At 38.6% G+C, this 18,723-nt stretch overlaps 1 protein-coding gene across 1 annotated transcript in view; it reads left to right on the plus strand.

Annotated features, from left to right (window-relative positions):
- Positions 1-18,723, plus strand: part of LOC139729282 (uncharacterized) — a 48,545-nt gene that overhangs the window by 17,521 nt on the left and 12,301 nt on the right. Inside the window, exons 17-32 of the mRNA XM_071640210.1 lie at positions 497-736; positions 2,352-2,711; positions 6,324-6,512; positions 7,136-7,345; positions 8,780-9,025; positions 9,822-9,960; positions 11,587-11,831; positions 13,037-13,198; positions 13,604-13,765; positions 14,009-14,170; positions 14,397-14,606; positions 15,157-15,360; positions 15,626-15,853; positions 16,335-16,565; positions 16,948-17,101; positions 18,154-18,277. Of these exons, the coding sequence (XP_071496311.1) occupies positions 497-736; positions 2,352-2,711; positions 6,324-6,512; positions 7,136-7,345; positions 8,780-9,025; positions 9,822-9,960; positions 11,587-11,831; positions 13,037-13,198; positions 13,604-13,765; positions 14,009-14,170; positions 14,397-14,606; positions 15,157-15,360; positions 15,626-15,853; positions 16,335-16,565; positions 16,948-17,101; positions 18,154-18,277 (3,266 nt within the window). The remainder of the gene's footprint in view (positions 1-496; positions 737-2,351; positions 2,712-6,323; positions 6,513-7,135; positions 7,346-8,779; positions 9,026-9,821; positions 9,961-11,586; positions 11,832-13,036; positions 13,199-13,603; positions 13,766-14,008; positions 14,171-14,396; positions 14,607-15,156; positions 15,361-15,625; positions 15,854-16,334; positions 16,566-16,947; positions 17,102-18,153; positions 18,278-18,723) is intronic.

Raw genomic sequence — 18,723 nt, forward strand, 5'->3', positions numbered from 1 at the left:
TGTGGTACAGTGAGCTATTAGGGTAGATACTTAACAAAAAATGTAAAATGCGCTATATAAAAACCAACTATTACTATTATTATTATTTGAGGTAAAGGAATTTTAGTGTCAGTTGCGTTTTTTGTGTCAATTCTATTTACTCGTTGGCTATCATTTGAAGCGGCGATATCAAATCTGTCAAACGTTAAGCTCTCAAATACACTATCCCTAACAGTTGCAAATAATTTGATAATGATATAGCATTGTCCTTCAATAGTCAAACATTCCCTTTTATTTCATGTAAATATCGTTACTCACTTAGGCACAGACAGTATGTTAATCGTTGTTACTGTTTACATTTTTTATTTTCATGAAGTCATTTTTGTCGTTCTTATCTTTTTGCATTTATCATTATCATAATGTTTGTCATCATCATTGAAGGTATTATTATCGCTACTCTTTAAATTGGATTTGAATGAGGTATTTTCTTTTAAACGGGTTGATTGTCCTACTACAGATGTCGAAGATCCCAAATTTACACCATGCCCTGCCGATTTCGTGACGTACGTTCCACGTGGGTCAACTGAGGTCAGTGTCTCGTGGAATGTGTCCGCCGTGGATAATGGTCCGATGTCACCCTCGCTGTCCTGTGACAGGCAAGAAGGTGTCTTCATTGAGGGAGACTACGAGGTCAACTGCCGGGCCAAAGACGAGGCGAACAATGAAGCCACTTGTTCCTTTGATGTCGACGTTCGAGGTAGATTATTGAAAGCAGAGCGTCTTGATATGGGATCTTATGCAAAAACAGAAAGCTTTTCATTTAAGCCTCGCACTATTCTCAATATCTTTCTTTTACATATGAATTGACATACACCTTCAAGGACCTGTGGTGTCATACATAATAAATACTTGGTTTTCAGTTAGGTGGAAGGTAGAATATTTCAAAAATTTAGAACTTTCGTTGGACAGCTGATGATATAAAGCTAACTCTAAATCTGTTGGCAAGTGGAATTCTTCACATTCGATGGAGTGAGCCTCTGAAAGAACACACATTCTTTTGATACGCTACCCACGCAATGTTATAGTTTACCCCTTTCTCATGGCTTCTCAGTGTACAGTCTGTTTGCTAAAAACTAACCTAGACCCCGTTTACAGTGCGAGGCTCGGCCGCGGCTCGGCCGCGGCCGAGTCTACCTTCATTTCAGTGTAAACGCGCAAAAGGCCAAATGCCAGGCCAAAATTGGCCTCGCATTTGGCCTCGCTCTGGAGGTGGTCTCGGCCGCGGCCGAGCCGCGGCCGAGCCCGGCCTTTTCTCATTGTAAACGTAAACTGGGCCAAATGCGCGGCCAATTTTAGTCTGGCTTCCAAACCCTCTGCCTATATCTTTCGCCTATTCAGGATATTAACCCCCTCAACGTCGAAAACTGGTATAGTTTAAGGTGGTTTTGTCCTGCGAAGGATTTTTTCCTTCGGCAAAGGCCTTTGCCCGTACGGCGACTTTGTCACCACGGAATTCAGTTGTCAAAGGGTCTGAAAAACCAGACAATACCAAATTGCGTTTGTTTACAAGCAGAGCGCCACTACGACAAAATATTGAAAGGTTTGAATCAAATTTTGCTATAGGCGGCCTTCATTGAAGTCCTGTAATTTTTGTGTCTGTAATTGAGCTCAACTTTACTTGGTTTATCTGCCCTAAACAACAATTTGAAAACTGTGCCTTCATCAGGAAAAACACCAAGACAGGCAGGGACTATGTTGGATCTCTAATTCTTTCCCATTTGGAGTTATTCTGGATTAGAACTTGAGGCAAGGGTACAGCAATGATTAAAGGAAATTTCTGTGCTGGTCCCATATACTGATCTTCATGTAAGGATTTCAAGCCACCTTCTCTCTGGAAGCCAGCTTATCGCCTTTCCACTGAAGCTTTTGTTCCTGCTCTAGTTATAAATCCTGCCATTCACATCCAGCACAATGGCAACTCAGCTGAACACCGGGCAAACAGCTGCCATTGCAAGCCAAGTGACGACAGACCTTGTCAAGAATCAGGAATTTGCTAGCCTGCTGGAGTCCATTGTCTGCAATGCCATCGAAAAGAAACTACACAAAAGAAATCTACACAAAAGTGGAAACCATTCAAGGCGAAGTCTTTGACCTGAAACAAAATCTGGAGAAAAAAGACAAAGAAGTGAAAGTCCTGGAGGATAAGATAGCCAAGCTGGAACAAAACAACACACGCTTGGAAAACTCTCTGAACAATCAGGAGGTCTTGTATCCGCATCTTCGGCCTGCAAGAGAGAAAAGGGGAGAATACTGACACGTTAGCTGCTGACATCATCAGGTCAAAGCTGGGTGTGTCATTGGATCCGACGAAGGACATCGATCGCTCTCATCGCACAGGACTAGTGCGAGACGCATCATCACCCTCAACGATGGTCCACCCTTCGGAAGGAGCATCCAACCGAAAAGCCCATCCCCGCCCAATCATCGTCAAGCTGTCCAGCTACAGAAAAGGAGGGAAATCATCGCCAACCGCAGAAAGCTGAAAGGAACAGGAGTTGTGATTGTGGAAGACCTGACCCTGAAAAATCAAAAACTTCTCTCGATGGCTCGCAGTGCAGAAAACGTCAAATCGGCCTGGTCTTCAGACGGACGCATAATAGCTCTTGTCGCTGCATCTGGGGGGAAAAACATAACAAAGCTGATCACCTGCGAAGAGGACCTGAAGAAATTGCGTTAGGGTATTTTCACAGAAATGTAACCGTGATTTTTTCTTTTCTTTTTTTTTTCTGATATGCCTCCTGCTATTGATTTTCCTGGTAAACTTTAATATATGATCAATCCAGTACTCCTACCCAGCTTACCATTGTCATTTCTGAGATCACAATTTGGTTGTCAGTTTGTAATGTTTGTTTAAAATAAAAGTTTTTAATGTGTCAATATTTTGTTTTTAGTGTACTTTCTCTTCATTCTATTTCTAACCTCTGTTCTATTGGAAACTCAGTTAGTCATGATACATGCATGTTCATCTATGCACAATTACACTGTATGAAATTTTGCCTTAAAAAATGTCGAAAGTCTTACTGTCAGTACCCAAAAAGTGTAAAAAGTCGTATTCTCAATAGCCCCCAATCACCTCAAAATGGATAATGCCAATGCAATGAGTAGTAATGATTTGTTAAATACTTACCTTGATGTTTCTGAATTTAATCTAAAGTATGGGGATGTATATTCAAACTCATTTTCCGTAGTTCATTTTAATTGCAGAAGTTTACCATGCAATTTTGAAAATATGAATATCTGTCTCAGTAGAATTAGTCATAGATTTAAAGTTATAGGAGTAACAGAAACAGGGTTGAATTCATCCTCATCAATAGATATGTATTCCCTTGATGGATATGATTTTTTTTTTAATAATAGGAAAAATAAGAGAGGTGGTGGAACAGGTGTGTATACACATGAGTCGTTGAAATGTTTTGTAAGAGATGATTTAACAGCTTTTTTATATAGGAAATTTGATAAAGTAAAAGGTAATATGAAAAGTATTTGGAAATTGATTAATAATATTTTGTATAAAAGTCAGAAAAATACAGTTATTGAGTCTCTTCATTTCGGTAATGAAAAAGTTACCAACAGTCAAGATATTGTGAACACATTCAATGAATACTTTGTTAATATTGGTTCAAAATTGCAAGATTTAAAAAAATGATGTAAATGAGAATAAGTCTTTTCAAGATTATTTGAAAATGCCAAATAGTAATACTCTTTTTTTGAAGCCAATAACAAACGATGAAATAATAACTATAGTTAATAACATGAATAACAACATCAGCTCTGGTATTGATGATACTGATATCAAGGTGGTAAAATGTGTTATTTCATTGATTTGTGTTCCGTTATGTATTATTTTTAATGAATGTTTGCGTACTGGTACTTTCCCTGAAAAAAAAAAGAAAATTGCACGAGTCACACCAATACATAAAAAAGGACAATTAACTGATGTGAATAATCATCGTCCAATATCAGTATTGCCTATATTTTCGAAAAGATTAGAAAAATGTATTTATAATAGGTTAATAGAATTTTTGAATAAATATAATATACTTATTAGTAATCAATATTGTTTTAGGCAGAGATATTCAACAGAAACGGCAATATTACAACTGATTAATAAGATAAATCAGGCTATAGATGATAAAGAATATGCTTTAACGGTATTTATTGATTATACCAAAGCATTTGATGTTATAGACCATTTCATTTTGTTACAAAAATTATGTTATTGTGTGAGGGGCAGTCCATTAAAATTATTTACAAGTTATCTCTCAAATCGTAAGCAATTAACAAATATTAATGGTGTCCCATCTAATCTTAAAGAAATAAAATGTGGAGTACCACAAGGGTCTATTCTTGGGCCTCTTCTTTTTTAATTGTATATAAATGATTTGCCGTATTCAACATATGATGTAGATTATATTTGCAGATGACACTAATGTATTTTGTAAAGGCACAGACCCAAAGACATTATTTTATAATATGAATGTTCAACTTGATTGTATAAGAAATTGGTTGTCGGTAAACAAATTGATTTTGAATGTTGATAAGACCAATTATATATTATTTGGAACATGAACTAAAATTGATAGTAATTTGAAATTGATGTATAGAGATGAGGAAATTAAACGAGTATATGATATAAAATTTTTGGGTGTTTTTATTGATGATAAATTGTCCTTGAAATCTCATGTGAATCATATATGTTCAACAATATCGAAAAGTATTGCGGTTCTGTAGAAATTACAATTTCTTCCACAGAATATTTTAAAGATGCTGTATTATTCGTTTGTTTCAGTTCACATAAAATATTGTAGTATTGTTTGGGGTTTTACTACAAAGAAAAATATTGATCGTATTCATAAATTACAGAAACGCAGTATTCGTTTGATAACCAACTCTTCATATTTAGCTCCCAGTAAGCCATTATTTCTTAAGATGAAAATTTTACATGTTCAAGAATTTATTTCTTTGGAAAGTATGATTTTTATGTTTAAAGTTTCCAACAATGTTCTTTCTGAAGTATTTCACAACCATTTCACTTTGAATTGTTCTATACACAATTATAATACCAGGAATGCAAAAAATATTCACACACCATTAAACCGGATTTCAAAAACTCAATCCTCCATTTTTTACCATGACCCTATTCTTTGGAATACTCTTCCTCCAACAGTCAAGAGTAGTAAGACCTTACGTCAATTTAAAAGGCTCTATAAAAAACATATTTTTGATGAAATGTATCTTAAACTGTAAGTATAAGTATGCATTGTTTCCACCTCTGCCTCTTTTCTTCTCATTCCATTGTATCTTTGACATTTGTTTTATCAAATGAATTTGTATGATAATTGTTTAGTTGAAATTTATTGATAATTGTTTGTAGGGGATCATTTCCAACAAGCCTCTTGTGTGCTTTCTATGATCCCTCCATTCAAAATGTATAAATGTTCTAAGGCAATTGTATTTTGATATTTGTAGATGTTATGTTTTGATATGAAAATAAATGAATGAATGAATGAATGAAAAAGCGCGGCCGTGCCCGGCAGTGTAAACGGACAAAATTGCGGAGCTCGGCCTCGCAATTGAGGCTGGGCTCGGCCGCGGCTCGGTCACGGCTCGGCCCAGCCCCACACTGTAAACGGGGTCAAAGAGACCCATTCTTTTCGCTTCTATCTTCAAATTTACTTCTTGAGATATTGATGATTGTCGCTGAATACATTATCGGTAATTTGATATTAGATTGCGGAAAAAAAAAACATTTTTGACAGGATACATGGCTAGTCTAAATGACTATTAGACGATAAAACGGAATTCTCATATCATGATAAAGTTCTCTTCAATTCAATTCAAGTGATTTTTTTTTATTTCCACATAAAGTAATACAAAGCAATACACATAACGCTTACATGAATACATGATATTTTAAGGAACTTTAAATCACATAAGTTGTTATTTGTTATTGTCATTTTATTGTTAATTTTTGTGAGTTGGCCTGCTTGTTCCAATGTTAGAGCGACCGAGTCTTTATCACATCATGTCCAATAAAATTTTCTGGAGGAAAAGTGTTCGCTTTCAAGTATTCAACATTGTGACTGCATGATATAAATTCCGTCATATCAAGGCCGTCTGCTTACAGGCATCTCTATTTTGAGATATAATAGAGTCCCATCAGTTCACAACGTATTGAACCTGAAAGGTTCCCTAGTTAAACTCTGCTGAGCTGATGTCTTTAATGGACATATCCTTTGGGCGTCTACTTTCATAATGATTATTGTATCTGATTTCAAATACAGTGCGCAGATGTCGCCGGTACGATTTGCCTGCAAGGAGCTTCTTCAACGGCACCTGCAGTACAGCCTGGGGTTCAAGTTGTCACGTGGCGTGTTCACGTGGTTATCAGCTGATTGGTTCCAGTGTCATCACTTGTGAATTTGATGGAACCATGATGTACTGGGACATGGAAGAACCACCATTATGCCAAGGTAGACACGTCGATTGTTCTTGAATAACCTTAGATAATCCACATTTACCGTTTAAATCAGTTCAGATAGTAATTTCTCTTGTAGGTCCTCTCATTAGATAAAGTCATTCATGGCTAGCCTTTGACTATTTATATCAAGTACAGAATATTGTTACACCCTAAAAAAAAGTAATAATAATAATGAAAAATAAAAATGAAGTCCAGCTGCCGAACTCCGAATGACGAATTTTGTCGCTGTTCCATTATTATAGTACGTTATTGTGCTGCTTGCAAACAAGTTTTGTCCTGAATCTAATTAGGGGGACACGTCTTTTTGACAGATTAAGAAACTCTTTTTAGAAAGCTTTGCGTAAACAAATACAAAAAAGCAGTTTTTAGTACTTAACACCAAATTTAACAACAAAGAGAGATCACTACACAGACACAATGCTATAGGATATGCAGGAAATTCGTGTAGATGCTTGATTGAATACAAGAAATCATACACTTTTACCCTAATAACAATACTTCGCAAAGTCAGTTGATCAGCTATCCCAAAAGTTGAAAGACAATCTGTTGTCCTTACATTGACATCATAGTAGTGACGACCATCTGTTTCTATGTTTTATGTCATCAATTTGTCAGACGTGAGATGCCCGCCACTCCATCTTCCAGCGGATGTTCAGGTGAACCCACTTACCTGCCTTGACCCGACAGGTGTCAGGCAAGGCACGCAGTGCGCCCTCTATTGTCACGTCGGACTCACTCTGATAGATGACGAGGCCGTGTTGATGTGCCGAGAAGACGGACAGTGGACCAGGACACTCGATGCCTTGTCCACCGCACGGTGCGAGGGTCAGTGACTACAGAGAAGTCCAGACAGATCTCTCTTTTTTACGATACTAGTATATACCTATCCACTTGGTGCCAAAATGTTTGTGTACGTAAAAGTCAAGGAATGTGCGCTTGTGCCAGAACATGACATTAAGGAGCTTTAGATTTTCACGACGGGGACGTTCAGAGGAAAAAAAAAAAAAAAAACGTGTTCTGCTCATGCGCAAAAAACGCGCATCATGTCAAGTCGATCTATTTTAAACTCTCGTGGTCTCACTTTTTCACTGCGCGTTCATGATTATTACGTCCGTTCAATTCACGACGTAGAGAGCTACTTCATGCACCGATCATATGGGGGGTGCCATTTTATTTTTTATGCGTTGTGTCCCCAGCGTAATCTAAAGCTACTTTTCTGCAAGACGCAAGGGGAGAGGAGAAACGTCCAACGCACTCGTCCGTCTCAAACGTCCGCACCGCAAATCTAAACCTCCCTATTGTGTACGTGCGCTCAAATACCAGTCTGTAACTTGAACACACCGAGATGTATGTAACGCAGACCTTTGGACAATTACTATAGCAAGGTTGTTTAGTGCACTTCCATTGGGTCTAATGGTGGTATTAATGACCGATGTGTGCAGTACCAAGAGCGGAGCTTTCCGCCTTAGTACCAAATCAATTTGAATATAGGGCTTAACTGATTGCATCCCCAAGAAAACTAATTCATAATAATTGAGATGATAAAATGGTAGTGTAAATAAATTTATATCAGATTTTTCGAAAAAGATATGTGTGACATTGTTTTTTAATCATTACATGCGTAGGCAGTGTGCAGTATATGTGTTTAAGTAGATAATAACTTCTTTACAATTTCTCTGTTTATGTAGACAAAAACCAAGCCACAACTGACTTATTGTCCTCTAACGCTGATAGCGGATCGCACCGAAGCTTGGGGCGTGGAGGGTCACATTTAGAGAACCTACAGCAATTGACACAGGGGGACAACCACTCCAAGTTATCACTTGGCCCCCTGGTCTGACCTCTCCCTACAATTTCACTGAAGATACCCACTGTTCGTACACCTTTGTGGGACCAAGCAGGGAACAACGCCACCTGTGAATTCAATGTTGCAGTCAAAGGTATGACTAGGCTTCACGGAATCACTTCTATGAGAGATCATTATATCTTTGATATCGAAGTGATAATGATAAGTTACACATATGGGTCCTGGTATCAAATCACTGGACAAATCATCCTGCTGCTTATCTTTATCCTAGGTTTGTTTTTTGAAGGGATGTTGTGCAGATATTAGCAACTGCAGGGATTACATGATTGGTTCTTATCTATGTTTGAGATTCTTTTGAGTATGAAATATACGGCCTACATATTTGGCAGCAAAAGGTGAATAGATGATTTTACTCATTTTTCATGTCGTTGATTTTCTTTTTCTAATATAAGATGAGCTGTCACCAGTATTGCTTTCCTGCCCATCAAATATGAGTTTAATGAGCGACACGCAGACGACTTGTGTCACGTGGGAACAACCCGTCTTCCACGAGATCACTGGAGACGACTTGGACATCACTTGTAACTATGACAACGGTGAAGGGTGTTTCCATTTTGGTAATCATCAAATCACGTGCAGCGCAACCAATCTAGACAACGGAAAGACCGCCGTATGCAGCTTCCGCATAGAAATTGAACGTGAGTATGATCATTCTGTGATTTCATAAATGCATGGATACATTCAGGTTAGAAACAGGAAGTTTTGATGCGAAAGATTAAAATCATAATCACGAATATCACCAATATCAAAATATTATTACCAGAATTAAATTTGCAACAAAACTGGAATGGCAGAGTTTTGATGCTAGTCTCAAGAATATTGTAGCTTGTAGAAATGGGACGTGATGAATGAATCAAAAGTTTGTCTGTTATATTGTTCTTCATGTTTGTTTCCAAATATGGGTTATTTTTTACCCCTTTGTTTGCAAAATTATATCATGGAGTTGGACCCAACTTGGATTCGTAGCAATTTGCTACGTAGCAATTTGCTCTACCAAATGAAATACGTTGAGCTAACATCGATTGACACAAAAACAAAAACTTATAAAACATATTTTTAAAAATCGTATAAGTAGCATACGAATAATCTTGATAGTGCAAAAACAAACTGTATCATTCAATAATGATACTTAGAGACACTGAGTTGGAAACGAACAGAACCAACACGTATTCCCCAGTTAAAAAGAGAAGAAGGAGATTACGTTGCCCATTTCCTGAAATCAACATGGAAAATATTTCTCAACAAAAAACCGTAAGTAGCCTATCAAAGACAAACATAATGTCTCGCTTGTCAGTACTCTGGCTGCCTTGAGTCCTTGTTCCTTTCGTAATTGTTAGATGTTATTTGGCGTTGTTATAGTGAAGTGTTCCGTAACGGACAATTTTGGGGATACAATTTCTTTATCCATTTGTGTGTCCAACTTTTCTGTCCTAGCACACCCCTGTCCGAGCCTTGACGCCCCAGCAAATGGGGCTATCGTGTGTGACGGCTGGCTTGGGGGCGTGTTCTGTAACACGTTGTGCAATGATCGCTACGACGTGCCCTACGTACGAGATTTAACCGTAACAACGCAGTATGTGTGTACCCATTCTGGCGTGTGGCAACCGCACTCCACGGTTTTAGATTGCACAGGTAAAACATATAAAGGGTAAAAAAACAACTGTAATGTCATGTTTGTACGTGTACAGGGTGTAATATTTTCAGAAGTAAACAAAATATTTTGCGATGGCTCCTCAAAATTTAAACATCGTCGTTGAGAAATGACATAGAGGAAATTTTGAACAAATTTAGGAGAGAACATTAGAGAATTTAAAAAAATACAAGAGACTGACCAAAAATAACAACAGTAAAACATGTGCTGACATAGCGTAATTCATTGCTCATCCGATTAAAGCAAGAACCGAGCAAGCGGAAACACCGAGCAATTAAAAATCAATATAACAAACTTTTACGTGTTGTTTTCACCGCTTAATCGGAGCCACAACAGCTTTATAAGGATACCCTTTGGATGAAACACTTGCGTTTATCCAGTATTAATGTCTAGAACTCGCTAGATTCGTAATTGCACGTTTTTGGTATATACTTCTTGTAACTATTTTTGTTTTAATACTCTTTTTCTTTTTTTTTGTTTTCAGTTCTATACCAAAAAACAAACAAAGACTGACATTTTAGAAGTGTAATGATTTGTGCTCTGTCCGTAGTTTTTATTGGCTCACTTTGTATATTTCTTTCAACAAATTAAACGCACCATTTACTTCCTAGAATCCCGAAATGTGAGGCGCTTGCAACTTCCAGTTGAATTTTACTTTGAGGGATCTTGCGTAGATAATGACACGAGTAGACTCATAAAAGAGGCATTCTTAAGGAACATCAGGTCTTCGTTGGTTACCAAAGACGTATGCTCGGCTGAAAATAGCTGCTTGGTGGAAAATGTTCGAGTGAGATGTGGAACTAACGTCAACCGGAGACGGAGGAATGTGTCGCCGGAACTCCGGGAGTTGTATGAGAGGTCCAAGAACCGACGTTATCACGTGACGAACGTATATAGACGCCACCGAAGACAGGCAGCACAACAGTAAGACTCTCCTCGCATGATATAAAGTAAAAAAGAAAAAACAACAAACATTGGTACAAATGCGAAATCATGGTTTTCGCATTTGGATGGTTGATAAATATGCGTAAAGAGTTCTCCAAACACATCCAAAAGTTGTATTTACCTGCGACAGTTTCGACGACGGGCTGTCATCATTCTCAGACGATAGCTAATTGGCAACTGATGAAATGTCGCCAATCAGCAATCACCCAGGTGTGACATCCGAGTGATAGCGCCAAATCATCAGTTGCCAATTAGCCATCGTTTGAGAAAGATGATAGCCCGTCGTCGAAAACTGTCGCAGGTACATGTAAATACAACTTTTGGATGTGTTTTGAGAACTCTTTACCTATGTTGGTATAAATGACCTTATACTAGCTGGTCCATTTCATTTTCATTTAAGAGACATAGAGGTACATCGCTTACCTTACTCTGCTAATTATATACATCTCTATTCTCTAGAGGCTATTTCAAAACCCCTCTGTTTCTCACAATATTGACAGACATATCATTACCTTTATCTTTCTAGATCAGTTGTCTTTGTATTCGATCAAGTCTGCGAAATCTTGATTGGATAAAAAAGGAACGTTTACGTTTATTTCACAGAATCCTTGTTGAATTCGAAATATCGACAAATTTCATCGCCGTTGCTAACGAGACGAATTACCACTCATCACTGCAAACTGAGGAAAATCTGCTTGACGTCATTGAGGAAATGATAGATGAGGACGTGTTCGAACTAGACCTTGGTACGGATGAAGAAGATATAGGTTTCTCCAGTTTCAACTACACCTTCATCCATGGCGAATGTGATGCCGGATATTGGGCCAACAATCATGACTATAATTGTGGTATGGAGTAAATTTTTTAACAATTTCATAACTTTCCAAATCACCAAAAGTCGGCTGAAATGATACAGATCGTTGTGTAGTGAGGTAAAATTGTTGATGATATCAGTTTAAGAAGTTGATACGACAGTTATTTGTAAATATAATTTTTCGTAAGCAACGCATAGATCTTAACATACAGGACATCGACTATCATCATTACACAGCAATGACGAACAAAGCAATCATTTTTGTGCATCAGATATAAGTTGCAGATTTCCTCTTCTTATTTGAAAGAGGCATTTTGTCTCTAACCATTTTCGAAACTCAGAATTTTTGTTCATACTTGTTGCTGTTGTTTCTTTGTTATCATCTCAACTGTGTTGAAGAACAATTTCAGACGGGGCAATTTTCGAGTTAGCTACACATTTGGCCTGAAACACCTGTGGCTATTTGAGCAAAAATCCAGCGTGAATACAACCGTGAATTCAGTGGTTATTAGATTGGAAACTTCTGCCCGGTCATATTTTGGTTGATGTCCCGTGTGTGCCAAGTAGCATGTGTTGATGATGGTCAAATCTTAACTCATCTTATTTTTGTTGATGCTGCCCTCAGTGTTCCGTCTTTAATAGGGTCACCTGTCATTATCCACGTTGCTGACTTACATCTACTGGCCACGTATTTTGAGTTTTTTTTTTTTTTTTTTATATGCAGGTCCGTCATGGTAAACTCTCAACCCAAAACTTTATATTAATGTTATTTCAGAGTACTGTAATATCTACGTGTATAAAGGATTATGCATTTTTGCAAACATGTGCAATTCAATATTTGACTGCCAGACCTGATTTTAATAAAACCTGTACTAAATATTATGTTTGAAGAGGCTCATCTGATTGGTAAATCTCTGATAAATGCGAATTTCATTAGTCCACGATCAAAAATATTTTACCTTGTGTGAGCTTTCGCCTACTGTTTTCTGCAGGCTTCTTCAGACTGGCGTTGACTCGCCATAGACGGGGTATCGGCAGTCTTACAGTATATTACACTCCTATTGCGTAGCAACAAATATTCAAAGTTATTATTGGCTTCACGTCCTTCTGCAATATTACATGTAATCAAAGTCATTGTTTGACGTTGTTTCTCCTTCCCTCTATTGCATATATTGCATACATTTAAAGACGTTTGGGCTTTCTCTTTGATATATTATTGCTTAATTCAACATGCAATAGTGCCATGTTCGCCTGGAACATACTATTCGAACGAGACCAGAAACTGTTTACAGTGTGAGAAGGGCTCGTACCAAGACGCAGAGGCTCAGACGAGCTGCAGACAGTGTCCAGAAGGACAATCCACAGAAGGACAGGGTGCAAAGAACATTTCAGCATGCAAAGGTGAGAAGGATGAATCTCAGTCACAGCACGTATTACCAACTCCACAAATTGTAAAATTATGACAAGTTATGACCGAAGGAAATGTGTGGTTATCGTTGAATCTAGGAGCTTTACAGATACTTTAAATTTACAGGTGCAAACAATTATCATGTTTACATGAAACACATTTCAATTGATGGGGAGTAGAGTATCATTTGCTTCATCCTGTCCACAGATGAAGTGATAATATTGTTTCTTTCTGCTTTCTCAGTGTTTTTTCATTATTTGAAATGCACGACACAAAAGATATCCAGATGAAAACTTGCCCTCTCAGCCTAATGAGTTATTTTACAGAGTTATCATTATACACTGTATACTGGTACGTTGCGAAATATTGTTATAATCTAAAAAATTCACTGCTTCCAGATGTCTGTCACCCCGGACACAGCTCTGAATCGGGTGTCACGCCATGTTTCCCGTGTGGCATCGGGAGCTACCAACCCCGTGTCTTGGGGACTGACTGTATTTCTTGTCCGGTTGGAACAACCACTACACACGTAGGATCAACGTATGTCGATCAGTGCCAAGGTGAGCATGCTCTTTTACACGTATTTTGTTTAAAAACTTCAGAAAAATGCAAGTTAGGTACCTGTCGAATGGTTGAATGATATTGGTTAGTGATTCATGAACTTTGCGTTGGTGTGTTGGTGTGTTATAGTATTTTCGAACACTGGCTGGGATTGCTGATTTTCGAAGTAATCTTAGTTGTTTAACACCATGCACTGGGCTAATCAAGTCGCAAGTAATTGTTCTTTTCTTTTTCTTACACAGTGGTATGTGAAGTTGGAACCTTTTCGATGACAGGATTCGTCCCTTGCTCACCGTGTCCAGTGGGTAGCTACCAACATTTGCCTCAACAGTCACGCTGCTTTCCATGCCCAGGAAATACCACTACTCGTTACGAAGGGACCTCGCTAGCTTCCTTGTGTAGTGGTAAGGGAAATGCTTCACAACTTTAAACGCTCTGTAATATTGTTTTCTTTTTAAATTGTGCCCACTGCCTGTGCATCGAATATTTTCTTGCATCATCTTCATTTTGATCAACTATTGTGTTAAGTTATGGTGATATGATTTTACATGACATGTGTACGAACTCACGTTAAAGGCAATTTCGAAGAATATACAGTTCTGGACGACCCTTGAATTCTTCATTTTGCAGATGTTGATCACTGCGAGACTTTGCCATGTCTGAACAATGCTACTTGCGTGAACACTGGTCGGTCCTACAGCTGCCTATGCATAGCTGGCTACACGGGCTTCAACTGCCAGAAAGAGATTGATGAATGTGAATCGAACCCCTGTGCTAATGGAGCGACCTGTCGTGATTCTCTCAATGACTTCGATTGTTTGTGCGCTCAAGGCTACTCGGGTATGTGTGTGTTGGCGATTCTTTTGTAAAGATAATGTAATTATTCAGTAATGTTTTTGTGTTCTATGTGTCGTTCATTATCATTATTTCTGAAATTCATTATTGTACAATGCAGTTTAATGTCACGGGACTTTGTTGTAAGGCAGGTCCCTCGGCTCTGAACCAGACTACCCTGTGTTTGAAAGAAGACAGGATAGATAGATAAATGAACAAATAAATGGAATCAATAATAATATCAGTTATGATTTGTCAACTAGCTATGCCACAGTGAACCATCCAAATTTGATGTAGCATGGTTAAAGTAACTTGATGTAAATATTATCAACTATTCATCAAAAGACTTCAAAACGTAATTTCTTCTCAAATCATGTTATCTCCCCTATTTATACCCATATACACACACACACTCACTCACAGAGTTTGCATAGAATTGATATTTCCTATGTTTTCTGTCATTTCCATCTCCTTCTTTACCTATAAACTCTCTATCTCTAAACTCTCTATCTCCCCCACTCTCCCTGTCACTCGATGTGTCTTTCAAATTTTGCAGGTTTAAGGTGCGAGTATGACATCGATGAGTGCTTGACAGTTGAACCGTGCAGGTACAATGCAACCTGCGTAAATCTTGACGGGGATTATCAGTGCCGATGTCAAAATGGCTTTACGGGCAAGGATTGTGACGTCGAGATCACCCCATGTCAGCCTGACCCCTGCCAGAATGGAGCAGCATGCTCCCTCACCCAGCTGACTCCTAGTGGGTACGAGTGTCAATGCGCCAAAGGCTATAGAGGGATAAACTGTTCAGTGGATATTAATGAATGCAAGAATAGTCCATGTCAAAATGGCGCTTCGTGTCTGGATCTTATTGGTAGCTTCAGCTGCGTTTGTCCACCAGGACTCACAGGATTCTTGTGCGACATAGACGCAGATCTCTGTGCGAATGTAACGTGCTTGAATGGGGGAACATGCAGTGAACTCGGAGGTACCCGCAGTTTGTCTATGTACCATGGATTTTATAGGAGATTTCTGCGAGGAAACCAGAAAAGCTTGCGAGGATGAGCCATGCGTAAACGGGGGTGTGTGCATCGACATGGACTCGGCTTACACGTGTGTCTGTCCTGATGGATTTATTGGGCAGAACTGTGAAATCCCAGAGGATAACTGTCAGTTCCAACCCTGCTCTAATGATGGAACTTGCCTGAATAATGGAACCAGCTACACCTGTTCCTGTAAACTCGGTTTCAATGGTAACAATTCTAAGTTCTCTGTTAATTGAGCAAATCAATGGAATAAATCCTTCACGTAAACATTTCTGAGGTGGGTAGTCAGAAATGGAATAAACTCCCCACTTTTATTTACTTATGAACAAAAAAAAAGAATGTACATATTTTACGAACATAGCTTGATTTTGCAAATTAAGGGAGACGTTAACTTTCGCGTTATTTGATTGCCTATCTTCACCTGTATAATTTCCCTATGATATTAGTTTTTATCAAACTTGAAACAGTGTTATGTGTATGTGCTTAGAAATAATCAGAAAATATCCCATTAACAGTGTTTCACATAGTCCATGTTGAGATCTTAAAGATTTAAGCCGATTATACATGAAGCTTACCCAAACATTCGGTGCAACACCATCACATTTCGGGAACCGTGTTAGAAGACAAATTGATGTCGCAGATTGTAAATACGGTAATCACAGGGTTGTCTCTTTCATTTTCGTTCAAGGACCGAACTGTGAGAATGAGCTTGACGACTGCACTGACAACCCTTGTGGACCAAATGGTGTGTGTATCAGTATTCCCTATGGCTTCACGTGCACCTGTTCAGTGGGCTGGACGGGGGAGTGGTGTACAGAAGAACTCAATCTTTGCAGTACCAAGACGCAGTGTAGTAATGGCGGAACGTGCACTGGGGATCAGAACAGTTTCGAATGCCACTGTCCACCTGGGTATCAGGGTAAGAAAGGCTTGGGAGAAAACTCGTGAACTTCTTTTCCATTTTCAGCTTTAGTTTTGAGAACCTTTACGACCTCTTGTATACATTCTATGAAGACACGATTTGTTTCGTTTTGTTGCAATTTTTGATTTGACTATTCTGCAGTCCGCCTTGAATGGTCGCTGTTGTGTGTTACTTACGTTAATGAGAAAGCTGTTTAAAGCTACGCTGGCGCTTAGTGAAACTTCTGCAGTCACATGGCAGTAGAATACAGTATGGCATTTAAGTATGAAATGTATTATAAGCATTTCATGTTGTGCACCATTTAGTCTGGCATTCATGAAAGGTACTGCTCATGTGAAAGTAAATTTCTTACAGTTCATAATGACTGACATTTTCATAGGAGCCCGCTGTGAGAGTGAAATTAACGAATGTCTGTCGAAACCGTGCCAGAATGGAGGAACCTGTAGCGATCTCACAGATTCTTACCAATGTCACTGTCCCGAAGGATATAATGGGACCAACTGTGAGAACGACATAGACTGGTGTGCAGATAGGTGAGTTGGGTTGATTTAAACCGCAAGTAATTTCTTTCCAACAAAATTATCAAAGGAATGATGAAATACTGAACAAACAAGTTTAAAATGTGACCTTCATTTCTCCTATTTCTGTACAAAACATCATGTAACCTGAAGATGTCCATAATAGGACTGTAAGAACGTTTGATGAGCTCCTTTGGGATGGTAGTGGAAATTCATCGATACAAAGTGAAAATAGTCGCACGTATTTAGCATGATAACCTTATTTGCATAATTTCATAAAAGCCCGAAATAAAAATGAATAAGCAGTTCAAATAAAGGGAATAATTATACAAAGTTATACCTTGCTGCCCGCTAATTTCTGTTTCTGACAACTGCTATCCTAACGTGTGTCTGTATCTCTACTAAAGCCCCTGTACTCACGGTGATTGCACTGATGGACTCCTGACCTTTACGTGCTCATGCGAGGCTGGTTATACAGGACGCCTTTGTAACGTGCAAATTGACTTCTGTTCGGAAAACAGATGCGAAAATGGATTGTGTCTCAACTTAGCAACCACCTACAGGTATTGTCTGTCCGTCTTTCTGTCTGCCTGTCTGTCTGTCTTTCTTCACAGCGATTCCAACAAGCAAGAAAAATCTGCCAATGCATGTGATATGGCAAAACTGGGCGGATATGAAACCAGAAATCCGTTTTCGTAACGTAAACGCTTAAAAAATTCAAATAAAAGAATGAATGTATAATGATTTTGTGCATTATATGTATGTATGTGTGTGTTTGTGTGTGTGTGTGTGAGTGCGTGAGTGTGTGTGTATGTGTGTACCCTGTTACCCTTAAATTCTTTTTTCACTTCTTCTCTCCGACCTTTTGATATCTGAAATTTCGTTGAATGTTTTGTTATTACCAAAGATGTGACTGCTATCCGGGCAGCACGGGGAAATATTGCCACAGGGATCATGACGAATGCCGAAGTAACCCTTGTCTATCACAAAACACCGTGGAGTGTTTGAACGGAAATAACGAATACACGTGTGTTTGCAAACCTGGCTTCACCGGCGTACACTGTGAGAGCGACGTCAATGAATGCAAGTAATGACTTCCCACCACCTTGCGTCGACACAGCGGAGTGTGTGAATGGCTGGGGAAGCTACCATTGTAAATGTCTACCTGGCTATGAGGGCGATCTGTGTTCCGTAAGAGAGAGAAACCAATCATCAAATTCAACTATATCTATACATACTGTAAAAAGCGTGGTGTTTTGATGGTGTTGAAAAGTGTTCACCTGGCCCTTTCAGGTGTTAATTTGACACTGTAGCTGGTGATATTTTGACACTGCGCTGGTGTTGATTCAACAATAACACTATCTGGTGTTGATTTGATATCGCTGATGTTAATGTCAATGGTATAACACCAGCCTTGTTTCAATAGGAGTCCATAGCAACTGGTGTTATTGTGGTGTAAATGTGTGTTTATATCTTTTTTTTCAAATACGTTATCAAATACGTTATCAGAAAGTTCTTGTTCGTCTATTGAAGTTCCAAATCAACAAGAAAAACAGTATTCAATGACTTACCTATAAATCAGTTTTATATTTTGAAGTGACACCCGAAGGTGTTAATTCAACATCACAAATGAGCAC

Source organism: Diadema antillarum, unplaced genomic scaffold (assembly GCF_040938485.1).
Source record: "Diadema antillarum isolate AM-2024a unplaced genomic scaffold, OU_Dant_1.0 seq00000233_RagTag, whole genome shotgun sequence".
Lineage (NCBI taxonomy): Eukaryota > Metazoa > Echinodermata > Echinoidea > Diadematoida > Diadematidae > Diadema > Diadema antillarum.